The sequence below is a fragment of the Capra hircus genome, chromosome 14 (genome assembly GCF_001704415.2).
Source record: "Capra hircus breed San Clemente chromosome 14, ASM170441v1, whole genome shotgun sequence".
Classification (NCBI taxonomy): Eukaryota; Metazoa; Chordata; class Mammalia; order Artiodactyla; family Bovidae; genus Capra; species Capra hircus.
In genome coordinates, this window is record NC_030821.1 from 80,153,681 (window position 1) to 80,180,621 (window position 26,941).

The following is a 26,941-nucleotide window of genomic DNA, read 5'->3' on the forward strand; positions in this document are numbered from 1 at the left end:
ATCACCACCATCACCATCTGCATCCTCCTCACCATCACTACCCCCATCTCTAACTCCTCCATCACCGTCACTACCTCCATCTCCAGCTCCACCACCACCACCATCACCATCTGCATCCTCCCCACCATCACTACCATCTATAACTCCTCCATCACCATCACTACCTCCCTCTCCAGCTCCACCATCATCACCATCACTACCTCCATTTCCAACTCCACCACCATCACCATCACTACCTCCATCTCCATCTCCAACTTCACCACCATCACCATCTGCATCCTCCCCACCATCACTACCCCCATCTCTAACTCCACCATCACCGTCACTACCTCCATCTCCAGCTCCACCACCATCACCGTCACTACCTCCATCTCCAACTCCACCATCATCACCGTCACTACCTCCATCTCCAACTCCACCATCACCATCAGTACCTCCATCTCTCACTACCTCCATCTCTAATTCCACCACTATCACCATCACCATTCGCATCCTCCCACCATCACTACCTCCGTCTCCAACTCCACCACCATCACCATGATTACCTCCATCAATACTCCACCATCACAGTCACGGCCTCCATATCAAGCTCCACTGCCATCACCATCACTACCTCCATCTCCAACTCCACCACCATCACCATCAGTATCCCCACCACGATAACTACCTCCGTCTCCAACTCCACCATCATCACCATCACTAGCTCCATCTCCACCTACACCATCACTGTCACTACCTCCATCTCCAGCTCCACCATCATCACCGTCACTACCTCCATCTCCAGCTCCACCATCATCACCGTCACTACCTCCATCTCCAGCTCCACCATCATCACCGTCACTACCTCCATCTCCAGCTCCACCATCATCACCGTCACTACCTCCATCTCCAGCTCCACCACCATCACCATAACTACCTCCATCTCCAGCTCCACCATCATCACCGTCACTACCTCCATCTCCAGCTCCACCATCATCACCGTCACTACCTCCATCTCCAGCTCCACCACCATCACCATAACTACCTCCATCTCCAGCTCCACCATCATCACCGTCACTACCTCCATCTCCAACTCCACCATCATCACCGTCACTACCTCCATCTCCAGCTCCACCATCATCACCGTCACTACCTCCATCTCCAACTCCACCACCATCACCATAACTACCTCCATCTCCAGCTCCACCATCATCACCGTCACTACCTCCATCTCCAGCTCCACCATCATCACCGTCACTACCTCCATCTCCAACTCCACCATCATCACCATAACTACCTCCATCTCCAACTCCACCACCATCACCATCACTACCTCCATCTCCAACTCCACCATCATCACCGTCACTACCTCCATCTCCAGCTCCACCATCATCACCATAACTACCTCCATCTCCAACTCCACCACCATCACCGTCACTACCTCCATCTCCAACTCCACCATCATCACCGTCACTACCTCCATCTCCAGCTCCACCATCACCACCATAACTACCTCCATCTCTAGCTCCACCATCATCACCGTCACTACCTCCATCTCCAGCTCCACCATCACCACCATAACTACCTCCATCTCCAGCTCCACCATCATCACTGTCACTACCTCCATCTCCAACTCCACCACCATCACCATAACTACCTCCATCTCCAACTCCACCGTCACCATCAATAACTCCATCTCTCACTACCTCCATCTCCAACTCCACCATCAACATCACTACCTCCATTTCCATCTCCAACTTCACCACCATCACCATCTGCATCCTCCCCACCATCACTACCTCCATCTCCAACTCCCCCACCATCTCCATCACCACCTCCATCTCCAACTCCATCATCCAACTCCACCATCAACATCACCATCACTATCGCCATTTTTAACTCCACCATCACCATCACTGCCTCCATCTCCACCACCACCACCATCACCATCAGCATCTGCACCACCATCATTACCTCCATATCCACCATCACCACCATCAGTATACCCACCACCATCAGTACCTCCATCTCCAAGTCCACCATCATCACCATCACTACCTCCATCTCCGACTCCACCATCAACATCACTACCTCCATTTCCATCTCCAACTTCACCACCATCACCATCTGCATCCTCCGCACTGTCACTACCCCCATCTCTAACTCCACCATCACTGTCACTACCTCCATCTCCAACTCCACCACCATCACCATCAGTTTCCCCACCACCATAACTACCTCCGTCTCTGACCCCACCACCACCGTCACTACCTCCATCTCCAGCTCCATCCACGAAACTGTCACCACCACCCTGGGCTGCACACGTTCCCGCCCATTGTAGTAACCACCACCGTGCCCGGCCCCACCCCTCTCCCTTGGGCACGGTGGTGCTGCTTAAGGCAGGCGAAGGGCAGCAGAGCTGATGTTCTTGGCTTCACGAGTGACAGGTTACATGGCTGCCCATGGGTAACCCACCTGTAAGGGCAAGTATTCGGGAATTAGAGCCCGGAGAGTGGGGCTTGGATGCACCCTCACACTCACCACCCAGAGGGACTGGCAAGATCTCTTTCCCCCGAGTCTCGGCGTCCTCTTGTGCAGAAGTTCCCGAGTCTCGGCGTCCTCTTGTGCAGAAGTTCCCATCAGGGGCTCAGCATTCCGAACAGCTGGAGGAATAGAGGGGCAAGCTGAAGGCTGCAGTGGTCCCTGCCCCAGCTCTGAGCACCTCATGCCCTTGGACCTGAAATGCTGCCCAGCACGGGGCTCACCCCAAGGTGATGGATGGCAGACTCAGGCCGGGCCCTCGGGTTTTGGTGAGTCTTGTGGAACCCTTCCTGGCGGGCTTCTTGCAGTGAAAGCCAGGGAGCAGAGAGCAATTTCTGTGCTGGTCACCATTCCAGGCTGTCAAGAGCACGGAAGAGCTGTGAGCATGGGGCCCAGGCAGGATAATGTGTGGCCTCTCTTGGAAGACATGGCCTTCTTACAAAGAGGGGCGAGGATTGAGGGGAAACTGGGGGAGTCTGGTCACAGGTTGATCCAGATTCTGGTTGCTTTGAGCCCTGGCCCTGGTCATATGCTAACACTGACTTTCATTACACGCTGAGCCCTGACCTTGCTCATACGCTGAGCCCTGAGCCTGACCTCACACTGAATCTTGACCCTGGTCGCGCTCCAAGCCCTGACACCAGTGGCTCACGGCATCTGAGTCTCTCCTTCTGTGTGCATGGAGTGGGTGGCGTGGGTTCCATTCTGTCTTTAGTGCTTTTCCCTCAGTTTTCCCTTTGCGTATGGTTCTGGGCACAAACAGGGCAGGGAAGATCAGGGAACTGGCCGAAACTTGTGCTGGTCACTCCACGGTGATGTTGGTGAGCCCTCTGCAGAACCCGACTTGCACACCCTGGCCCCATGCTCTGCGCCTCCTTCCCCGGGGGTGTTGCTGGGGCCCACTTCCTCCACCTGGACACCCTGCTCCTAGGGTGTCCTTGGGTGTCCGGCTTCCTTCCATAACAGCTGAAGATGAGGGAGGGAGCACAGGCCATGGTCCTCATCTGAATCCTCCTGGCCAGATGGGCTTAGAATTCAGGACTCTGGATTCAGAGCCAGTACAGTGCATGGGTGAGGTTCCACCCAACACCCCAGGGGGAACATGCTAACATGTCCAAGCGTGCATTTAGAGGTTCAAATGAGCTGTAATGAGCTTCATTTTGGGTCACATCTTGCTGGCCAATCTCACCCCACATTTTGGCTTTCTGGAGTGTTCATAATTGGACTTGGGCTGTGTGCCCTGGGGAAGCAGTGGTTCCCAAGTGCCTGCTGTGTGAGGCTGGAGGGCTTGGCACTTCTGGGCTGCCGCACGCCTCCCCCCCTCCCTCCCTGTTGTCCACTCACACAGGGTCACAGTGGTCACTCAGTCTCTCCCAGCCAGGCAAGGTCCCTAGTCTCTCTCCATCCTTGGTCACTGCAGTCACTCACAGTGGGCAGCCCTCACCAAGCTCCTCCCCATCCCTCTGCTGGTGAAGACTATGGGTGAGGGGGCAGGGTCACAGGTGACCCATGAGATGCCTACAAGCTGGGGAGAAGACAGGCAAGGCTGCTACAGGAACCTTGCGCCAGGCAGCACCCATGCTTTTTAACTGGTTCTGACATCGCTTTCCTGTTGGATGACATCGTTAGTGGCCCATAATCTCAGGGTGCTGGGGGCCCCAAATACACGTCTCCTCTGTGGGCAGGCCTCTGCCTGCTGCCTCTCAGGGCCCAGGGGGTCCGCCTGGCTGGTAGAGGCCCTGAGGCTCGCTGGGGTGGGGTGCACAGCCCAGGGTGAGTAGATCGGCCACTCCACAACCGCAGCCCCTCATGTGTCCTGCCAGCTCCCTGTGGAGGCTCAGGCTGCCCCCTGCTGGAAGCACAGGAGAAAGGTAGGACCCGCAGTGTCCACTCGCTCAGCCAGCCTTTCAGAGCTCAGGCTGAGAAGCAGGTGGGTGCGAGCCCCCAGGACTCCCCAGCCTTCCCCGCCCAGGTGGAGGGCCACCGAGGTCGGCGAAGACCACTGCCAGCCCACCAGGGTCCCGGTGTGTGTGCTGCACAGAGGAGAGACACGCAGAGAGAACTTGGGTTTTTAATTCTTTTTATTGAAGAAAAGAAAAGGAGAGAAAAAATAGATTCCCCACCCCTGTTTCTTCCCGGAGTGGGCTTCTGCTCCTGGCCCTGGGTGGCGTAGGGGAGAGGGCTGTGCTCTCCGCCTGGGCCTGGGGAGGGGCACCCAGGCCCTGGAAGGGGTTGTGGGAGGGGGGCTGGCTGCTTCCGAGGGGTGGGGGTGTCTAAAAAACGGTGCCAGGCCGGCCGGGCCAAGCAGGCTGGTCCTCTGCTGCAGCAGCTCAGGCGGGCATCCCTGGGGACGCTGGCCACGCCCGGCCTGGCCGTTGTCCGCGGCTGTCTGCCCGCCCACCAGGGCTGGGCCCGAGGAGGGCAGAGTCTGAGGCACCTTCGGCCTCTGGAGCCCTGTGCCCACGGGGGCCGCTGTCTCCTGTCCCGTCTGGCTCTGGTCCCAGCACTGCGGGCCTCTGCCTGGCCGCCGTCCGAGCGCCCTGAGGCCGGGGCGCGGGCCTCGCCCGCTGCCCACGAGCGTGTCTGTGCCCGTCCTGCGGCAGGAGCGGGCAGAGCAGCGTCCCTCGTCCGTGGCCCGGTGCGTGGCCGCCGCCCGCCCGCTCAGACCTCGGTCTGGAGGTCGATGATGTCCTGGCCCACCAGCGGGATGGTGGCGCCCGACTTCTCCCACTCCACGCTCCGCAGCTCCAGCGGGGACGGCGGGAGCGGCTCCAGCTCCTTCTTCACCCAGGCGGGCGGCCCGTGCGCTTTCCGGAGGCTCTCCCAGGGCCGCTTGTTGGGCGTCTGCTGCTTTTCTGGCTGCTGGCCGGTGGGCAGTGGACGGGTGGGGGCCCAGTCGGAGGGACGCAGAGCAGACAGGGAGTGGAGAAGAGGAGGCAAGCCATGAGGAAGGGGCCAGGCAGGAGAGTGCGGGAGGCAGGGAGACCCAAGCACGGAGCGGGGAGCCCCGGAGCAGAGCCTTTCCCAACCACACAAGGGCGGCAACCCCCACCACTGAGTAAAGGGTGTGGGAGTGGCTTGCCAGGAAGGACAGTCGGAGGCCCCTGCCCACTCACGACCCCTCCCTTGGCTGCTGCCTGGCACTGGGGGGCAGCCTTGTTCAGGCTCGCCCAGGATAGGGTCAGCCCGGCATGCTGTCTACCCTTCCAGCCGGCCCCCGAAAAGACCCATCCACCCGCCCTCTCCCTCCAGGGTCTAGCAAGAGCTGGGCCATGCCAATCCTGGGGAAAGGCTGAATGAATGAATGAATGAAGTAGGACCAGACGAAGGAGATAAGCGCTTACCTAAGGGCTCATAGCCCCATCCACGCCCGGCCCACGCCCCTGCCCCACTCTCGGCTCCGTCCCCCAAAGCCCCCCCCAGCCCCCGTCCTCCAGACCTTGCTGTCTGGGCCCAGCACATCCTTGTCCTTCTCTGCGTGCTGTAACTTCCGGTTCAGGTCCTGGAACATGTCCTGGTGCCGCTTCCGTGTGTGCATGATTTTCTGCAGGGGGCGGGGAGGCAGCGAGCCCTGAGCCAGGAAAGGGGCTGCCCTGGCCCCGCCTGAGCAGGCTCCTGGGGACTGGGCGCCCGATGTGGGGGAGGGGAGTCCTTCTCCCCAGCCCCTCCCCACCTGCTGTAAGGCCTGGGCCGGGTGAGTGGGACAGCGTACACCAGGACCCACCTCAAAGTCCAGTTCCGCATACCGTGATTTCCGCCGCTGTGGGGAGAAGGGGTTGGTGTACACTGGCGAGCATACCCTCAGATCCCCTAAACACGAGTTCCTGCCAGAGGGTGAGGGAGGCCAGGGACACCCTGCCCCGGCCCACCCTTGTTCCCAGCCGAGCCCCGGCGGACACACCTCCGACTGCACTGAAGCTATGGCTCTCAGTATCCCGGGCCCTTAGAGGCTACTCTGCCTGGAGACACCTGGCAACCAGGGCTGGGCAAGGATGTCCAGTTCAGGCAGCCCAGGACACGCTCCCAGGGACAAGGAGACTGCGACACAGGGTCGTAGCACTTCTGGCCGGCCACACAACTGGAACCCCGGGGGCTGAATCATCCAAGGCACGCACCAGGAGGTGGGAGCCCGGACTGCAGAGGGCGGGGCTCCCCGAGGGTGCTGGGCCTGGCTGGCTCCCCCGCAACCCTGAGCCTTTGTCCTACAGGCTGAGCAGGGCTTGGGGGTCACCTCCAGGTCTCAGGCTGGCCTAAGGGAGGGCGTGCTGCTCAACCACGAAGGGGCTGGACTGTGTCCAGGGTGAGGGCTCCTGAGCCCTATGCAATCAGCAAGACCACCATCGAGGGCAACCACCTGACTAGTTGTGTCTTTGGCACAGACAGGACCATGTGGGCCCGGCAGGTCCCTGGAGCAGGGCTGGAGGGAGGCAGATGCTGCCCTCCCCAGGCAGGGCCCTGACACACGCCAGGCGGGCCAGGGGGAGGCAAGCTTGCCCCAGCCCAGGCCTCAGGTTCCCATCCTGCCAATGGGGCCCATTCCCAACAGAGGAGACGCTGGCCTCCTGGCTTTCCAGGCCTGGGCTCCCTGAGGCTGGCTGCCACCCCACCTGGACGCCCCACATCCCCAGCTGAGCCGTCGCCTAAACCCACAGGGCCGACACACCTGTGCCTTTCCCGCTACGATCCCCTTGTCCTGGGAGCAGATCCCAGGACCCCCTTACCTCCAGGGAGCTCACGGACAGCGTGGAGACATTCTCCGTCTTCGTCCCGGGCCCCGTGCTGGGCCCCTGGTGGGCAGCGGGCTCCCCGGGCTCCCCCACGCTGGGGGGTGCCGGCTCCAGGGGGGGCGGCGGGGGCAGGGGCTGCTGGGGCGGTGGGGCGGCGGGGGCGGGGGTGGTGGGGGCTGGGTTGGGGGTGGATCTGGGGGCCCACTGCTGGGGGGCTGGCGGGAGGGCGGGCTGCGGGCCGGAAGCCCCGCGTCAGGCGCCATGCTGAGGTGGATGAGGCGGGTCTGGGGCATCTGGTCAATGTGGATGCTGTACTTGGGCTCCTCCGGGGGCTTGGGCCGCAGCGTGGCCGTGGCCGTGGGCAGGATCACGTAGCTTGTGTCCAGGGCTTTCTCTTGGGCCCGGCTCAGCTCCGAGTCCAGCTTCTTGAAGATGTCCCCGTCGCCGACGAATGACGACTTGGGCACCCTGTCCTTCTTGAGGGTCAGTGAGTGGTTGGGGAAGTCGGGCAGGGGCCCGCCGGGGCAGCGGGGCGAGCCGTGCAGGTGCAGCTTGGACACATTGGCCGGCAGGCTGTTGAAGTTGGAGGGCGCCTTGGCGTGGGCCAGCTTCAGCTTCTCCTCCTCTGGCAGCGACGGCCGTTTGAGCGTGCCCGTGATGGTGGCCGTGCGGCAAGCTGCGATGTCCTTGTTTAGCACTGTGGGGACAGACAAGGGGGTCAGGGTGGCCGAGGAGCGTGGCACCAGGCCCCCCGGGTCTCAGCTGCTGACTGATCTGGGCACTTGCCGGCCTTGTGTTTGGCGCTGCAGCAGCTCGCGCGCCCGTGTGCCTTCGGTGGAGGCTGGGACGCAGGGACACCTCCCCGCAGAGCACAGAAGACCACCACCCACAGCAGCTGGCGGGCGCGTGGGGGCAGCCTGTGCTGCCTGGCGGTGTGGCACACAGCCCCCCTGCGGGTGGGACCGCACACCGGCCTCTCTGCTGTGCAGCTGCAGGACCAGGCTGCCTTGACCTCCACCCGATCTGGGCCGCAGCGTCCCCACCGCCTGCCTCGTCCCTGCCGGTCAGCTCGGCCTCCACCAGCCCACGGAAAATGCAAAGCGACGGCAGCGCTGCCCACAGCCCACTGAGGCCCAGTCCTAGGGAAACCTGCTCTGGAGGTAGCGCCCCACCCCCTGCCCCCCCGACACCGGCACTGGTGGTGGACAGACGCCTATGTCACACCCTGGCTTGTTAGCTGCTTCCTGCTTCCTCCTCCTCTAAGCCGCCCAGACCAGTGGGCACTGGCCCACCTTGGTCCTCCTCTTTGTCCTCCCCAGCAGCCAGGGTCCCAGGCCCCTTCTGTTCTCCACCCCCTAAGCGCCAACACCAACACCCAGTCTGCAGTTCTGCTCTGCCCCTGGTCCTCGCGGCCCAACCAACCTACCAACTTCCCTGCCAAACCTGCTCCCTGCCACTTGTCTCAGGTTCATGGTCGGGAAAGGCCCCCTGCTTCTCCCGTGCGTGTCCCTACCCTCTGACTGTCCCCCTGGAGCCTGGGTCTAGCCCCGTGGGCCTCCCCCGCGCAGATTCCCTGCAGGCCTCCTGGGCACTCGCTGGGGCCCCCATCTGCCCTGTGCCGGCCTGGGCGGGCCCCTGTCCCCTGGCCACTGGCTCTTCTCGAGGAAACAGGCCAGGCTGGGCCAGATTACCAATGACAAACAAACTGGACGCTCACAGACCCAAGACCCCAAATGCTCTCAACTCTTGGGGTCACCTTTCAGGGAGGTTGGCACATGAGACGAAAATGGAGCAGGAACCAAGCCAGAGGTCACCTCCTCCAGGAAGCCGTCCTGGTGTCCTTCTGGCAGCACCTGGCCCCGCCCACCCAGGCCTGGCCCCGCCCCTCCCCAAGGCCATTTCTAGAAAAGATGCTCCCAGACGTCTGATGGGTCAGAGAGGACAGAACCAGCTGGTCCTGTGAGGCCCTGACACCTGGCTCACAATACCACAACACCTGGACAGCTTCCTTTCACTGGGCAAACGATTCTGTTTTTGCGCTTGCTTCCTGGAAGCTCATCACCTGCCTAAGGCTCACTGCTCCCAGTGACGTCCCACTAACCTGGAAGCTCAGCCAGCCTCGCCTCTGTGGATAGGCTAACAGTGAAGGAATGAAAGCAACACAGAAGGGAGGCCTGCGAGGGGGCAGGAGGGTGCGCCACTCTGGGCCTCACAGAGCTGGTCGGCCACATTGCCCCACAGGAGGGACAGAGGGCTGAGGATGGGGGCACGCTGAGGGCGAGGAGCGGGCCAGGCTGGGGTCGGGGGAGCCCCAGAAGGTGCTCTCCAGTGCTGAGGGCTCCCTGAGCGCGGATGCCCCTCCCCTGCCGGGCCTGAGCCTCAGGACGGCTCTCTGAGCCTGCCGCTTCTGACCCCGGGACCCTGCGGGCAGCCTCGGGGGAGTGGCCAGGGGATGGGGGCCTGGAGATGGTTGGTGGTTGTGAGATGAGGACAGACAGCAGACACACGCACGGAGAAAAGAAGAAACAGTGGGCCCAGGCCAGGCCCACCTGTCGCTCTCACCTGTCAGGCGCTCACCTGATCTACAGGCCAGATCCACGTCCTTCTCAAAGTCGGTCTACAAGACAGAGATGGGCAGAGTGAGGGCCTGAGGGTGGGCACGGCAGGGCAGGGCAGGGCTGGGCTGGGCTGCTGCCCCGGTACCACGCTGCCCGCAGGCCGGGAAGGAGGGCCGCCCCGGAGCTGCAGCCACACCTCAGAGTGGCGTGTGTGATGCTGTGCGTGTGCACGTGTGTGCAAGCTCCAGAGGGCCAAGGGTGTCCACAGGCTCCAGGGTGCCCGTGGCTGACGCGCTGACACAGAGCGAGCCTGTGTGCCCCTGCGGGCCCACGTGTGTGCAGCTGTGTGCCCGCGCGCCTGTGTGCGAACCCCCCGCACATATGATCACTCTCCCTTTGTGGGCATCTGTGATTAGGAACAGCTCGATCACGCCCTGGGCCTCCGGTCTGTCCAGAGGGATGGGACACACGGAGGGTCCCACAGCAGAACCCCTGCTGCCCACCCACTCGTGTGTCAGGAAGGGGCCTACCCCCATCACCCCTATGGCCTCCACCACAGCCGTCAGGATGAGGAAGTGGAGGCCAGCCGGCCCGGAACAGGCACGGTGGGGTCAGGGCACAGGCGTTCACGCCAGGGTGGGACTTGCTGCTCCTGCAGCAGCACTTGCCCCGCACGCCGCACCCCCCCACCCCAGGCTAGGAGGTGGGAGAGGCAGAGGTGGGTGGTCCCCGCCCCGCCTCCAGGGAGCTCCCCACTTGGGGAACCCGGCTCGGGCCACCCAGGCAGGGCAGTGGCATTCTCCCAGGCCTTGGGGCCCCGGGGGATAGCAGGGCCCTTAGTTAAGACTGGAAGCTCCTTCCTGGCAAATGCGGAGGCCAAGCTGTCAGAAAGATCACAGGGTCTTTGCCCAGAGGTCAGAGGCCAGGAGAAGTGTCAGGGGATCCGGGACCTGGCTTCAGCCCACCTTGGGCTCCTGCCTCACCCTTGAAAACGCCTCCCTGAGCCCGGCCGCTAGCTTCTGCCAAGGCCCTGCCTGTGAGGTGGCCGGCACCCCGAAGACTGAACGAGCACTTCCCACCTGCTGGGGGCACCCAGCGGGCAGCAGGCACCAAATGACAACGTGGAGAATCCACCCAGGACGTTACCAGGGTCTGAACAGGCGGCTTGGTGGGGCTCAGGGAAGGCTCCCTGGAAGAGGTGACGGCTGCAAAGTGGGCAGCAGGGGTAGGCAGGGGTGTGCGGTGCCCGAGACCGCACGGTGCGTGTGACACGAGAGAGCAAGGAGTCAGGCCCTCAGGGGACGTGTGAGCACAAGCTCACGGCGGGGCAGGCGGCAGGGGCGCGGAAGGCGTGCGGACAGAGGGCGTGGCTGGCGCCAGAGGATGAGCCCGGGGCAGACACCAGCCCCGCCCAGCTCCCTCATCCCTTGACCCTGGCCATGCCCCTGGACTGCGGGTTTCACCTCGGCGAGACCCCAGCCTCAAACTGGGCTCGGAGGTCCTCCTATCGGGCTGCTGGGGCCGAGCAGGGGCTGTCTGTGTTCCCGCCCCGAACCCTACCATGAGCTGGGCGTGGCCGTTCTGGAAGGAGCCCCCCGAGTCCCCGTTGCCCTCCTCCTGGCGGTCCACCACGCGGCACTTCACAGCGTCCTGGACCTGCGGATGGAGAGCAGAGGCAGTCAACGGCCAGCTACGCCCCCAGCGCCGGGAAGGCGGGTTCGAGTCCAGCAGGCAGGATCTTGGTGAGGGGTGGGCCTACCGCGGGCCACATGGACCCACATGCCACAGCGGGAGTTGGTGGGGGGCGCTCACACGGGCACCCGCTTATCTGTGTGCCAGAGTGGGGCACGGAGTGCGGAGCAGCTTCAACAGCAGCCGGCCAGGGCCTGGCCTCTGCTCTGACCTCTGAGATCTCCTCTATGCCCGTCTTGGGGTGAAAACTCAAAAAACACGGCGCTCTGGGCCCCTGAGAACATGCCGCAAGCTCTCCTGGCTGGAATCTGTGGGTAAGAGCCCACCACCGCCGGCCTGAGTCGGCTGGTGTCCAGATGTGTCCTGAGTCACTGTGGCCAGCACATCACTGAATGTCTGGGGCTAGCTGGGGTCAGGCCCTCGTTCCCTCATCACCAAGAACAGAGCGCTCCGTGGAATGGGTGAGCCATTACGGCCTCGGGCTCTTCAAAGAGGAGAGACAGGGTGGCTACGAGCGAGGGGCCGGGGAGCAGGTGGCAGGGAGCTGGGGAGCAGGAAGCAGCCAGAGGAGGAGGAGACCCAGTTAGCCATGGACGCTGCTGGTCTGTGCGAGTGGGAGCCACGGCTGCCACCTCCGCCCGCTGCAGACAGCACCAGGCGCGGGGACAGCAGTGAGCAGAGCGCCCGTCCTCAGGGCGCTGACACTTCAGAGGCCACAAGGGGGGGAGCACAGGGAATAAATGAAGGTGCAGAAAGCTAAAGCACGGAGAGTGGGGTGGGCTACGGACGGAAGGCTGCCTGGAGGAGGTGTCCTAAGTTATGGTGGGGAGAGCTGGGAGGAGGACTTCCAGACACCGACCCAGCACACACCCAAGAACCTGTGCCCAGTGACCCCGGCCACCAAGCCTGTGCTGCTGTGAGGACTGGGAGAACCCAATGCACGTGGCCACCTGGCCGGTCAGGGGCTTGCTGGCCCCAGGGCCGTAGACACTCGGAGCACACTCCCATTCTCACGCTCGCTGACCGGCCAACAAACACCCGCTCGGCCCTGCTGCATGCCCAGCAGGGCAGGCCTGGCCCCGGAGGCGGCGGACTCGAGGGTGCGAAGGACACGCTGTCCCCTGGCACGGACGGCCGGGGGCTCCCCATGTCTCGTGTCCTCGCGCCGCGACCGACTCCACGGGCGCTGGCAGGGACCCTGCTTGTGCCCGTCAGGACATCCTGTGCCCACGGGGCCGGCGTCTGAGTGCCCCTCCTTGCCCGTCCTCCCCAGCACAGCTGAGCAGGCTCAGGTGGCCGGGCCCCTCCCATGGGTCCCTGGAGCTCACTGAGGGCGGGGGAGGCCGGCCCACGGGTCCTCCGGCCCAGCCCTGCAGGCGCACGTAGGGGTTTCCGAGCCCACGGTCTAATGTCCCTAGGGGCGGCCCAGAGCTCCAGACAGCCGAGTCCATGCCAGCCCCCATGAGCCCGCCCTCGGCGCAGCCTGCCCTCCACAAGACGCCCGTCACCTGAATCCACCTCTGACTTCCGCCCCCACCCCTCGGGACACAGCCTCGGCTCCTCCATCTTCCGAGCGCTCCCATCTCTACTCAACATCTCTGCCACCCACAGGCTCTCTTCCTGACTTAGGACGCCACTCTGTCGTTGCTGCCCATCTTGTTTTGTAGACAGCGAGGCAGCTGAGGGCCACGAGCCCGGGCCACTGCAGCTTCAGTCCGTCCAAGGTGAGTGGGCACGAGCTACTCTGGGGGCCATCCCGAGGCTCCTTAACGCGCATGTGCAGGGGGAGCGAGGTTCTCTCTGCAGGGCGTCACTGTAGGTCCGCAGGGTCACCTCTGCCTGGGCCGTCTCTGGCTCCAGCATGGGCGGGCCCCGCCTGTCTCGGGGGAGGCTCTCCCTGGGCCCTCAGGACTAGAGAGCGGACACATGGGACCGACTGGACGTCTGCAGGTGGTGGGGGCACCACTTCCTTGGCAGAAATGTCAGGGCTTCACCCTGCTGTCTTTCCTGGAGCAGGAGCCCCTGGAGAGGGGCATTCCCGTCTTCCCCAGGTGTGAGCAGGGCAGGGGGTGGGCTTGGCTGTCCCCACCAGGGCGGCCCCATCTTCAGCTGTGCAGAGCCCTGGCATCCACGCCCAGAGGGGAAGCTCCTAGGCAGGGAGGCTGGGTGGGCCGCGCCAGCTTGGCAGGCAGAAGACAGATCACCCCTCAGGGTCTCAGGACATCCCAGCACCGAGGGACACTCCGGCCTGGCCTCCTGGGCTGCCCAGTGCGCTCACTGCCCTCCGCGAGACCCTGGGGTGGGCTCTAGTGCAGCCACGTCTGATGCTGGTGTGTCACACTCCCGCCCCTCAGGATAGGGACACATCCCCTCCGTCGTTGCTACCAGCCAGGAGACGGCTGGGCCAGGGTTCGGTCAAAGCCTTCTCCTATACCTTCCGGAGAAGCCCAGAAAATGCCACGCCGGGAGTCCCAGCTGCCCCGGGAGCCATTCCCGCCTCTGGGCCCCCACCAGCCCCGGAGTACGAGCCCCGCCTAGGCCGGAGCCTGCACAGGGCACCGGAGCGCCCTCTACGAGAAGCTGTGTGTCGACTGAGCCCTGGCTGCATGCTGGGCCCAAGTCCAGCCTCTCAGAAGGGTCAGGGCCCAGGAAGCTGCCCCTCCCCCACTTCCTGCCTCCTTCCAGAACCTTCCGGCCGCGGGGAGGTGGTTTCCCAGTGCCCAGTGCCAGGCTGACTGCTCATCCCCAGGCTGGAGGGCAGTGCGGGCCCCTGGCCCGCTGCGAGGCCCGGGGAGGAAGGGCACCCCCTGCCCGCCCGCCTGCCGGCCCACCTCCCTCCGCAGGATACAGTGCACCATCACGATGACGAAGCCCTCCAGCGAGTCGAAGACAGCGAAGAGGATCTGGAAGAGGGCGGACCTGCGGTCGGTGACGGCGAGCACAGCGGACATCCAGGTCAGCGCCAGCAGCGGCAGCACCACGCAGGAGCTCCACAGCGAGGCCCTGCGGACGCGGTGGGCGTCATGGCCGCCCTGGAGCCCCGGGGGCAGGCCGGGCCACCTCCCTTCCAGGGCTCAGGCCCACCTCCCTTCCCAGGCAGGTCCCGCCGTGCCCTCTCCCCGAACTGGAGAAACCTGCCCCCACCCAGCCCAGCTGCCTCCTCTCCCGGGGAGCCGACTTTGCCAGCAACACCCCCAGCTGGGGGCTCGCGGGGCAGCTGGGGACTCAGGACGGGGGTCCCAGGCGGCTGGGCGGCAGTGAGGGCTGGAGGGACGGGTCTCTGGAAGATGCAGGTGCTTGAGCGTCCCGGAGGCCCCAGGCGGGAGACACGCACGCTGCAGGGAGGGGTGAGCTGGGGGAGGAGGGGTCTGGTCCAGCCCCAGCCAGAGGCCCAGGGCCAGGACTCCCGGAGGGCTGCAGGGGAGGGCGTCTGGCCAGGCCTCTGAGCACTGAACAGAGAGACAGGGTTGGGGTCAGCGGGGTCGGGGGTAGGGGACCAGAGGACCCCTCAGGGAGGGGAAGGAGCGGACCTGCGAGGAAAGGAGACAGACAACAGACAGACAAGGCCGTATGGGGAAGGGACGGGACAGACAGAGGGACAGAAACGACAGGCGCGCCCCCTCTTGGTGGGCCCTGCTCTGCCCTCCCCAGGGGAGCAGCTGCCCTGCTCCGAAGCCTTCGCCCGTTCCTCCAGGAAGCCCTCCAGGAGCACCTCAGAGGCAGGCATCACCCTCTGCACCACCATGAGCTACACGGGAGGTTACTCTGGGCTGTCTCCTTGTCCCCACAGTGGGGACACTGTGAGTCAACAGGCTGTGTGGGGACAGAAAGCGCGCCAGCACGGTCCCGGGGGGCAGTGTGAGGAAACCTGCCTGAGGCCCTGTCCCCACTGCTACGGCCACTCTCAGGCCGTCCGGGCCCGAGGACTGCAGCCAGGGTGGGCTCTGCCCCTGGGCCCGTGGCTGCCCGCAGGGGCTCTGGCGGGACTCTTTCCCCAGGAGCAGGTGGGGCAGGACCGCGGGCAGCCACCGGGGGGAGCTGGTGGGAGAAAGGCTGGGGTCCCCTTAGGTCCCCGAGCCCCAAGCCGGCGGGGCCTCCAGTCGGCATGGTGAGATCCGCCCCCAAGGCCGCGCCACCCCTGCAACGGACCACCGTGAGGGGCCCAGCCCCACGGGAAAACTGCCCTCATTGACCTGGACAGGGCAAGCCAGCCACACCTGCCTCCCCGGGCCTCCGCGTCCTCCCCCCACCCTGCCTGGCCGTCTCCAGGGCCTGGGTCCCCACTTCAGGGTCAGTCCTGTGTCTCCTCCCAGGGGAGCCCCTAAGGCCACCCCAGGGACGGCCCCCACACTGGGGCGCATTCCCTGGGCACGGCGGGCCTCCAGAGCTAGACCTGGCCTCTCTCGTCGCCTCACAGGCCTCTCAGACCACTGGCGCTGAGAACAAGGGGGCCAGGCGGAATCCCCCGGGCCGGGGACCTGCACCGCAGGCTGTGTACACTCTACGCACCTGCCTGCGTGCCCACACCTGGCCTGGCGCCTCAGAGCCCACGACGGGGCCCTGTCCCGGCCTGGGCCTGTCTCTCCCCAGGGTCGGCAGAGCCCCGCAGTCTGCCTCCTCTCTTCCACAGCAGGCCCTCTTGAGCTGGACCCCGGGCCCAGCCACCCCCTCATGGTCTGAGCAAGAGGGCTTGGGCCTACCCCACCGAAACGCTTCGTCCTGCTGTGAGTCACTGTCCCCCGGGCCCGAGGCCTGGCGCTGACAGCCAGGTGCTGCAGCCGGCTGGCAGATGGCCGGGGCCTGGGGACCCGTAAATCACTCAGATGCCTGCGGTTCATCCTCTACAGCTTCTGAAGCGTTTCTGCCCTGCAGCTGGGGGTGGGGGCGGGGGCGTGCAGGTCCAGGCGTGACCGCTGGGCAGGAGGAGGGGCATAGCCACCCCCGTGGCAAAGTCAGATGCCCCGGGGTGGGTCTGGGCATGAATGGGGCTGGGCAGGCCCACTGCCACTGACCTCCCATGCGACCTGCCCAGTACGTCCCCCAGGGGTCTGGGGACAGCCTCTCAGCACACCCCGAGTCACAGCTGAGGCTGTCCCCCACCCCATGGGCCTGCCTGCCTGTGGAACAACGGAGGGGCTTAGCTGAGCCCCAGGTGTCCGGGCTGTGGACCCCAGCATGGAGGAGCAGCCCGTCCCCTCCAGAGGACATGGAGTCTCCACCCCAAGTGTCCGGAGGCCAAGCGGGCTCTCCCCCAGGAGGGTCCCGGGGACCTCTGTCTCTGGGGACCAGACGACCAGATGCTCCTGGGTCATCTGATCCACCAGGCTACACTTTCCTTGCTCTGCTCGCAGCCCCTGGAGGCAGCCGGGGTCAGCGAACAGGCCAGCTGCCCCAACACACCCAGTTTCCACAGGTGTGGTGGCCTCTCAAACTTATACTGCGACTCTCGACCAACACAGCCACATTCCGCCACACTCACACGGAGCACAGTGACCCCTCGCAGCCAGAGCCCAGCCCGACTCCCTGCCCTTGGGCCCGGCTGGTTCCCTGAGGCCACGGAGGATGGAAGGGAGAAGACGGGCTGGGCAGGGACCGCGGGACCACAGCGTGAGGAGACCGGGGGGAATGCCGAGGCCCAGAGGGGACAGCAGAGACGACATGAAGGACAGAGAAAGCGTTAACAAGAACGAGATGTGACCGCGGGGCGCAGAGCCCGCAGGCGGGCGAGGGGCGGCACTAACATGGTGTGACTGGCAGCTTCGTAGGCGGCGTTGGCCTCAGAGAGGGCTGCACACTTGGCACATTTTGGGGGGTGCCCGAGGGGGGCTCGGGGCAGCTGACTGCAGGTGAAATTAACAGACTGAAACGAGAGCAAAACTGTTCTCGCGGAAACAGGCAGGGGGAACGGGAGGGGTGTAGCCCCAAAACTAACCAGAGGGCGTCCAGCCCGAGCCTCCCCAGGTAGGAGGACGGGGTCCGGGGGGGGGGGCGAGGCTCCAGGGCAGGGGTGAGGATGGGGGCCAGGGGTCCCCGGGTCTCTTTCCACCTGGGGTCCTGGACCTGCTAGGCGGCAGGGAGAGCTGAGCGCGGGCTCTGAGGCTGGGTGCGGCTGACCGCAGGGCAGGGCCGCCTGGGCCCGTGTACACCCACGTTCAGCACAGCGTGATGCGAGCCGCTCACATTCACAGCAAGAAATGGGTCACCTGGACAAGGCCACAGTCTCCCCCACATCTGGCAGGACCAGGCGCTGCCCCAGCCAGAGAGGGAGGGATTCATTCGCTCGATGGTCCCGGGGGGCACCTATGAGCTACCTGGGCAGCACCCCCCCCCAGGCCAGCACTAAGCATGCGGTGTGCTGGGGTCAGGCCCACAGGCGAGTCCAGCTGGGCTTTCGAGCCCTGGCACTGCTGCACCTGAGGAAGGCCGAACGAGGCAGGCGGCCTGACCTGACTCCAGCCCTGCTCCCCCCGCCCCCTGCCCCCTGCCCCCACCCCAACCTCAGCTTCAGTCTGCACTGCTGTGAGATGGGAGCAGGACTGCAGACCGTGCCTCACGAGTCACTGCAGGAGACCAAGAGGACAGCGCCACGGGGCAGACAGGCCCAGCCTCGCTGCCGCCCTGAGCCTGTGCTATGCCCCGAGCAGTGCGACCCGCCGTTCCTGGAGCACGTGTGGCTGACGCTGTGCTCTGGGACAAGCCTGCCAGCCCCCGCTTCGCAGACTCAGAGCAGAGGCCGAGGCAGTGCAGGGCCCAGGCCCACAGCCAGGCCGGCCAGCTCCCAGACCCCATGGGCCATCCAGGGTCACACGCCTTCCCCAGGGCAGGCTTCTAACAGGAACAGAGCCCCCCAGGGGCCCATGGGAGGGGCTCCTGAAGCTCTGTTCACGGGGAACCCAAGAGCAGGACGAGGCGAGGGAGAGAGACAGAGAGATGGAGACCAGGCAGGACTGGCACAGAGGGGGGTGGGAAGGGGCGTGGACCCCCGCACAGACACCAGCCAGGGCAGAGGTGAGGCGAAGAGGGCTTGGCGTTGGGGTGGGACAGACCCCGTCCGTGATCCCAGGGGGCTCCCAGCCCCCACAGCTGGAGGAGCATCGCCCCACCCTCATGTGCCTCTGTTCAGATTGGGCACTGCAGCCCCTGGGCACCGTCCACCCAAGCGCCGTGGACCTGTCCAGGTGCCGCCCTCTTGGGGCTGGCTCCCCAGGCAGAAAGAGCACCCTGCCTGGCCCCGCACCCTCCCCGTGCTGAAGGCACTGCAAACATGGGGCGCTGCGCCAGTTCAGGGCCAGCTGACCACAGAGGGGCGAGGATAGGCTGGGCGCACGGCCCTCCACCCTGTGGGCCTGGGGTCTTGATAAGCAGTCGGTTTCACGGCCTCTGAAAACCTGTGAAGCCCCTGCTCTGTCAGGGACTCCGTGCCTCCATTTCCCGACCTGCTTGGTGGGGGTGGGGGCTCTGGGTCATCCCGACTCAAGAGGGTCGCGGTGTGGCTGCCCGGTCCTACCCTGCCCGCTCCTTCAGCTTCTTGTCCGTGATGCCGTCCTTGGACACAAGCTTGTTGAACACCAGGATCCCAATGACCATGTTCACCTGCAGGGCGGGAGGAAGTGGATTTGGGGGTGTGCCCGCAGGGGCACTGGGGCCGGCCCCCCAAGCCTGGGCAGCACGGGGCTTCGCACAGCCTCCCGCGGGTGAGGAGAGGAGCTCTAGGGAGGAAGCAGAGCCTCCAGGGAGGATGCAAAGGGGAGGGGGGCGCTGCCAGCTCCACCCAAACTCTGGTCCCTTTGCCCTGTCATCCTGAGGGGAGGGCATTTCAGGGAGAGCAGAGACCAGGGCCCGGTGGCCGATGGGGATGCTGGGGACAGCCTGGAGCCCCAGTCCCTAGCGGGGGTTCTCCACACCACGTGGTCCCGCCAGACCCCCAAACCTGTGATGGGTCCCCAGGCCCACTGCCACCCGTCCTGGGATCAACAACAGTTTGTGAAGCCAGGATTCCATCTGGGATGGAGTCCAGAGGTCAGGCTGGGGTTGGAGCAAATCGGCCCCTGCCCGGAGTGGTCAAGCACGTGAGCAGGCTGGCTGTAAGGCCCCGCGGGGCACCTGTCCTGCGCAGACCGCAGAAGGGCCTGCAGGTGACCACCAGCCCAGCTGCTGCCACGCCCAGGCTCACCCTCTGCCCCCATCCTTAGCGTCCTGGCAACTCGTGTGTGTCCCACGAACGAGCTCACCCAGCTTGAGCCCAACCTGATGCCGTCTCTGGATACCCCATCCTGGCTCTGCCTGGGGCCACATTGCTCTCCACACCGGGCAGTCCTTCAGAGACCTTAACTCAGGACCACCACCCCACAGGTCTTCCCTGAACCTGCTACCACGGGCCCCTGCTCCGGGAAATGCTTCTGGAGCCGAGGCGAGTCTCGGGCTACTGCTCACACTGCCGCCCGCAACAGAGACAGGCTGTCCCCAGCGTCCCCATCGGCCACCGGGCCCTGGTCTCCACTCTCCCTGAAATGCCCTCCCCTCAGACTTCCACTCTGCAGAGGCTGCGTGACCCCTCGCCAGGCTCCTGTGTCTCAGAGACCCTGGGACTCTGGGGGTCCCTGGACCCATGACCCTAGGCCCAGAGGTCTGGGAAGGCTGACTCCCTGGGACCCCCCCAGCTCCAAGCGCTCATGGCCGCACACACAGCGGCAGGCCTGTCCCTGCCTCCCATCCTCTGGCTGAGAGCGGCTTTCCTGGGTGACCTCGTTTTCTGCTGTGGCTTGGGGCGGGGTAGGGGGCAGGACACCAGTGGCCGCCACCCTGCCTGCAGCGGCTCTGTGTCCTCCTTTATCTGCCTGTGCCCGTGTTACATGTGAAAAAGACCCTCAGGCTGGGAAAGACTGAAGGCAGGAGAAAAAGGGGACAACCAAAGATGAAATGGTTGGGTGGCATCACCAATCAATGGACATAAGTTTGAGCACACTCCGGGAGATGGTGAAGGACAGGGAAGGCTGGCATGCTGCAGTCCATACGGGGTCGCAAAGAGCCGGACACGTGTGAGCAACCAAACCACCAGCCCGTGTTACAGGAGGGGCCCCAGGCAGCAGTCCACAGCAGGGCACACCAGGACCACGCCTGCCCTCCTTGCACTATGGGAAGGGACACGGGGGACTCCTGCCTCTGACACCCCCTCTCCCCGGGCCCTCAGGAGGCCCAGCCCACTGACTAGTGGCATTGAAATGCAGAGCACGCAGCCTCCCTCCCTACCGGTCTTCCAGACTAAAGGAGCAGGCTGGCTGGGGCTGGGGGCAGGGGCGTGGGGGCCGCCCACGGATCCTGCCTACCAACTCCGTCTGCCCGCTGGCTCCCCCATCTCCCGTCCCTTGCAGGCTCAGCCTCCCCTGGGTGCCCTGGGCCTCACTTTCCTCTCCAAGTCCAGTCTGCGCCCCCAGCCTGGCTCAGGTCTGATAACGAGGCAGTGAGGCCCAGCCCGGCGAGCAGGACCCTGCAGAGCGATGCCCTTTCCTGGGGGCAGGCGGGAGAGGAGGGCGAGACGGACTCAGATCTCCAGCCTCTCCCTGCTGACCGGTGGCCTAGGAACAGTACCCCTGTGTGCCTGGGGCACTGCCATCCTCACCAAATGGAAGGGGAACTGCAGAAAGTGCTGGGGGGCGCGGGGGCAAGGGAAGGGGCTTCCTTGCTCTAGAGAATGACCGGTCAAGGAAAAAAAACCCTGGTGTGGTCGCATCTCTGCTGGCCTGGCCATCTGTCTGCTCACCGTCCCCTCATGGTCACTCACTCAAACCCGCACAGGCCTCCCGACAGGTACACGGCCACTGCACAGCCACAGGCAAGCTGCGCCCAGAGACACAGGAGGCCGCTGGCCCAGCCTCTGCACCCCTGCTGCTCTGTGGGTCCCGCCGGCCCCTGCTGACTGGGGCGACCCTGACGGGAAGCAGACGCAACCGGAGGCCGGCCCGAGGGGGGGCGAGGGGCTCAGCCCGGGCCAGAGGGGCGCGGGTCCCTACCAGCACGACGGCCGCGGCCGGTCCCACGAAGGCGTAGAGCAGTCCCCCCTCCAGGGAGAGCCAGCAGCTGGGGAGGGAGGCAGGCTGGTTAGTGGCCAGACATGACCCCACCCAGGCACAGGCTGGGCACCACCAGCTTCCAGGTGGGCAGGTGCAAAGCCCAGAAGAGGCAGGAGCAAGCGATGATGCTGCGCGTGATTAACTCTTTGGCTTCGCAACTCGAGGGAGCCCCCAGGCGGCGGACAGGTGAAGTTCACGGGTGGAATCGGTCCAGAGCAGAGGGTGCCGCCCCCCGCCCCCCCGACTCTCCCCCAGGCCTGGGCTCCCCACCTCGCCCTGCAGACCCTCCCCAACCTCACGTGCCAGCTCTTTCTCTTGGCATCATGCTAAAATGTTAGGCTGGGCCCCTGGCCTGGAGTTCCGCTTGCCCACTCAACCCAGGCAGGCCCTGAGGCCTCAGCATCAGGCCTCCTGCTCACGGGAGGACCTGAGCCCTCCTCGCCACCATACCTACTTCCCCAAGTCTCCTGGACACCAGCCAGGGGGGCCCCCAGGAGCCCTGAGCCCAGGGAGGGCTGCTCTTCCTTCCCCGTGTTCTGTTTCATCTGCCCTGAGCTTCCATGCTACCTGCCAAACACTCATCTTCATCCTTCAGAACCCCACTGCAACATCCCACCTGTGATCTGTCCCCAAGCCGGGCAGACTGGTGTTCCTTCCTCTCAGCTCTGGGGTCAGTGTCCATGCGTCCTTCCCGGTACTCACAGCCCCCACCCTGGCTCAGTCAAGTGCAGGGGATGCCTGTCCCAGGGCCTGGTCACGTCCCCAGCCCCCTGGGCTCCCTAGGGAGCCGGGCCCGTGCAGCCCCTCCTCCTGCCTCTCGCTGCCCTCTTCTTCCCCACATCCATAGCCACGGCCTCCCAGGCCTCAGTTCTTCGCCCCACACCCTAGGCAGCCACACGGCATCCTGGTTTGGCATTCAAGGCCTCTGGACCTGGGCCGGCTGAGCCTTCAAGGCCTCAGTGACTTCATCCATGAGACAGCCCCGCCACGTTCCACCCTGCGCCTCCCCCCCGACCCCCGCCCCCAGGGGCCGTGTGCTGTGCTGAGTCGCTCAGTCGTGTCCGACTCATTGCGAACCATGGACTGTAGCCAACCAGGCTCCCCTGTCCATGGGATTCTCCAAGAATACTGGAATGGGTTGCCATGCCCTTCTCCAGGAGATCTTCCCAACCCAGGGATTGAACCCAGGTCTCCTGCATTGCAGGCAGATTCTTTATCATCTGAGCGACCAGGGAAGCCGCAGGGGTCATACAGACTCCTGAAGACCTGGGCCCTTTGTCATGCAGACGGGAACAGAAGCTCTGAGAGGCTAAGCAGCTGAGGACACAGGGGCTCCTATCGCCCGGGGCCTGTTTCTCTCGAGCCTCCTGCCCACCGCCAGGAGGAGCCAGCGGACAGGGGGCAGAGGGCTACCCCCGGGCCTCCAGCTCCCCGGGCCCCTGCTCTCGCCAGGCCTCAGCATTCTCAGCTCTGAGACGGGTGCCCAGCCAGCCCTCACCTTCCAGGGTGGTGGGAGGGTCTGGGGAGCCATGCGGCCTCCACCATGTCCCACCCCGCCCCAACTCACTAGTTCATGGTGCTGTACCCTCTGGCCTTGGTAAATCCCACGGAAATAGCCACGACCAGCGCAGGGAGCCCTAGGGGAAGAGCAGAAAGGAAAGGTGTCGGGCCGACCCCTACCGTCTAAGGCCCAGCTCTGCAGGTGGGGGAGGGGAGGGGACAAGGCGCCTCTGAAGCCCGTGAACAGAGTGACACTGAGCACGAGAGAGGGGACACGAGGTGGACAAGGACGAGAACGCACAGAAACGGGCGAGGGCTGCCAGGCCAGCAAGTAAAACAGGGTGCCCAGCCACCTCTGGACTTCACGTAAGGAAGGAAACACTTCCCGTCCTAAGTTTATCCTGGATGTCGGCTGGGATATACTCATACCACCAGGTTATTCCTCACCTGGCATTCAGACAGAGCCAGGTGACCCCCTGGAGGTGGAGGCTGGAGGGGCCACTGGAGGAGGATGAGGGTGCAGAGAGGGGGGACGAGGAGGGGGCCGGGTGGGGGCACCCTGCCGCCCTGCAGCGCTCACCCCAGCCCAGGCACAGGAAGCGCTTGCGGACGAGGCGGTTCCGCAGGCGGCCCGTCACGGCCATGTAGGACTGCCAGGCCTCGGTCAACACCCAGCAGAAAGAGGACAGGAAGAAGAAGTGCAGGAAGGCGGCCACCAGCGTGCACACGGCCTGCGAGGGCGGGCGGGCGGGCAGGCGCTGGCTCACCGGCCCCGCGCCCACACAGCAACCTGGTCGAGGCCCCAAGCAGGACGCCACCCAGGGTCCACCCGCTCCACCGCCAGAGACGGGCTGTGCGCACTGAGGCCCTGGGTTGTGCTTGCCTGACCCCACTCCCAAGCTGCCAGGGACTGACACCCCTCTCCCTGACTTCCCCACTCACTTGCAGACGCCTCAGAGGTCGCGGGAGCCCACCCAAGAGCCCCAGCCTGAGCCCACTCGCTCATCAGCTGGCCACTCTGAGACCACACCACAAGGCACAGACAGGCTTGGGGGGCCTGGGACCGACGCTGCGCCAGCATGCTGGAGCTTGAGCTGGTCATCTCAGAGCATCAGTCCCACTGGAGACTCTAGACACCCAGTCCCCACTCCTGGCCAGGTGACAGCCCCTCCAGGCTGAGCCGTAGGGCTGCCGAAGCCAGAATAGTGAGGGGTCTGCAGGGCTCTGCCCCTGCCTCAAGCGCCCCAGCACCCGAGGCCCTGCCGCAGAGCCTCCCCATCACCGCTGAGAGCCACCTCCCCGCCCGGGGCGCAGAGGAGGCCACTCACCTTGTTGCGGGTCTGGGTCTGCCCGATGAGGATGAGCGCATTGGAGGAGATGATGGACAGGCAGAAGTTGATGAGGATGACGGAGCGCTCTGAGCGGATGTACCTGTGGGCAAGGGCGGGTGGCGTGCTCCATGCCCAGCAGGGCCTCAGCTCCTCAGGAGCTGGGCGCCGCGGCCACGAAGCCGGGCCGCTTCCTCCCTGCAGGGCCCTGGCCTCCATCGCACCCGCACTGCTCCTCACGTCACAGACTCGGCAGGGGCCGGGGGGTCCTGACCACCCCACACACGGAAAGAGATGCTTTGCAAACCACAGTGGTCGCAGGGGAGGGTCTGGGCCAGGGGGCCAAGCAGGCCCACAGGGGGTCAGGGCAGACGTCCGAGGAGGGGCTGCTGGGAGGGGCGCCGGGTATTTCAGGGTCACTGGTGTCTCCGCCCTCGGGCAGGATGGGGTGGGGGCAGAGCAGGAAGGCACTCCCCTCCCCCTCCACCCTGTGACTGCATCGACCCCTCATTGCGGGCCTCCGCTGCGGTCATGCTGCCCTTGAAGCCGACACACTGGGGATCGGGCTGGACCCAGCGGGTGAGGCAACCTTGGCTTGAGCCTCAGTGACCCACAATCCCAACCCCTGGCTCTCGGGGCCCACTGGGAAGGGAGTCTGTGCACACACGCCCCCATCCCAGGGCTGCTGATGGCTGGACGGGGTCGCCCCCACATTGTCCCCCCCCCTGGGGACCAAGGGACCAACACCAGTCAGACAGCACCCGGGCACGGGGGTCCATGGTGGAGAGGGCTTGAGGCCTGGGGCAGGAGACCGGCAGAGGCTCCCACCGGACACGTGAACCCAGGCTCGGGAAGTGGCCTGGCACATCCAGGTGATGACAACCACATTCACAGAAGTCAGGGTCTTGGGGCCCAGCAGTCACAGGACAGGGTGCTCAGCTGGGTGGGTCCCACTCAGAGGGTGAGAGGGAGCAGGGAGCCTTCTGTGAGAGGCCTGTGGGCACGGGCCTGGGCAGGAGCAGGGAGGCCCGGCCCCCTGGGCTGCCCCTACACCCCCCTGCTGCCCACCAGCATCAGGGGACTGCAGTCGGGACGGCTGGGGGGTGACGATAGAGGTGATGGATGGTCCCAACTTGGAAGGTGAGAGGGAAGGACGGCTCTGGGCTCCCAGCCCACGGCTGCCCCAATGGGAGAAGGGGTAAGGCAGCCCCAGCCACCCCTTCCTGGGGACCGCCCCTGCACGAGGCGCAGTCCCCCTTCCTGGGGACAGTCTGCACCGCTCCACCCCTACCTGCAGGGGGTGCCACCTCCCCGATGGGAGGACGAGTAAGGCAACTGCAGTCACCCCTCCCTGGGGACCGCCTACCCCCCATCCCCCCATGGGGTGCAGTCACCCCTCCCGGGGACCACCCCCCATGGGGTGCAGTTATCCCTCCCGGGGACCCCCCCAGTCGCCCCTCCCGGGGACCCCCCCATGGAGTGCAGTCGCCCCTCCGGGGGCCGCCCCCGCAATCGCCCCTCCCGGGGACCCCCCATGGAGTGCAGTCGCCCCTCCCAGGGACCCCCCATGGAGTGCAGTCGCCCCTCCCGGGGACCCCCCATGGGGTGCAGTCGCCCCTCTCAGGGCCGCCCCCGCAGTCACCCCTCCCTGGGACCCCCCATGGTGTGCAGCTGCCCCTCCCGGGGACCCCCTCAGTCGCCCCTCCTGGGGACCCCCCATGGTGTGCAGTTGCCCCTCCCGGGGACCCCCTATGGTGTGCAGTTGCCCCTCCCGGGGACCCCCTCAGTCGCCCCTCCTGGGGACCCCCCACAGTCACCCCTCCCGGGGACCCCCCATGGTGTGCAGTTGCCCCACCCGGGGACCCCCTCAGTCGCCCCTCCCGGGGACCCCCCACAGTCACCCCTCCCGGGGACCCCCCATGGAGTGCAGTTGCCCCTCCCGGGGACCCCCCGCAGTCACCTCCACACGGAGACGTAGATGATGATCAGCATGAGCAGGGTCAGGGATGACACGCCGCAGCCCACGATGAGCGTCACTGACGGCGCTGCGGCCTTCTCCATGCTCTGTGGGTCAGGGAGGGGGACAGAGAACAGAGTGAGGGGCGGGCAGACCTGCGGGGGACGCCGGGGGAGCCTGCCCCCCGCGCCCCCGGGAGCCCCCGCGTCCAGCAGCCCTCGGCCACTCTCCTGCAGCGCCTGATGCGGTCCCCGGGGCGGGGTCTCATCTCCAGCCAAGGACGGGTCTCTGTGCCCGCCACTGGTATCATCGCGTGGCAAGCCCGGCCACAGCGCCCGCCCCATTTCAGGAAGGGTCCCCCCGCGTCACAGGTGAGCTCACCAAGGCAGCAGGCCCAGCACCCACCATGGGCACCTGTCCCTGACCCTGTGGCTCTGCAGCGCCAGCCAAGGGCAGGGACCTGGCTCTGGCGGGGAGCTGCGGCCCCTCAACACCCGCCACAGACCCCAGCCCTCCACCCTGGCCCACCCTGGGGCTCTGCAAACAGCAGCTGCCCCCAAAGGCCCCTGCCACCTCCATGTGAAACCAC

The 26,941-nt window shown here is 65.3% G+C and overlaps 1 protein-coding gene across 1 annotated transcript in view; it reads right to left on the reverse strand.

Annotated features, from left to right (window-relative positions):
* ADGRB1 (adhesion G protein-coupled receptor B1) overlaps window positions 4,584-26,941 on the reverse strand; it is a 76,839-nt gene continuing 54,481 nt past the window's right edge. Inside the window, 14 exon segments of the mRNA XM_018058646.1 lie at window positions 4,584-5,379; window positions 5,960-6,064; window positions 6,245-6,280; window positions 7,242-7,399; window positions 7,402-7,944; window positions 9,825-9,864; window positions 11,366-11,461; window positions 14,329-14,500; window positions 19,005-19,090; window positions 21,508-21,574; window positions 23,135-23,204; window positions 23,648-23,798; window positions 24,396-24,498; window positions 26,356-26,459. Of these exon segments, the coding sequence (XP_017914135.1) occupies window positions 5,182-5,379; window positions 5,960-6,064; window positions 6,245-6,280; window positions 7,242-7,399; window positions 7,402-7,944; window positions 9,825-9,864; window positions 11,366-11,461; window positions 14,329-14,500; window positions 19,005-19,090; window positions 21,508-21,574; window positions 23,135-23,204; window positions 23,648-23,798; window positions 24,396-24,498; window positions 26,356-26,459 (1,929 nt within the window). The 3' untranslated portion in view covers window positions 4,584-5,181.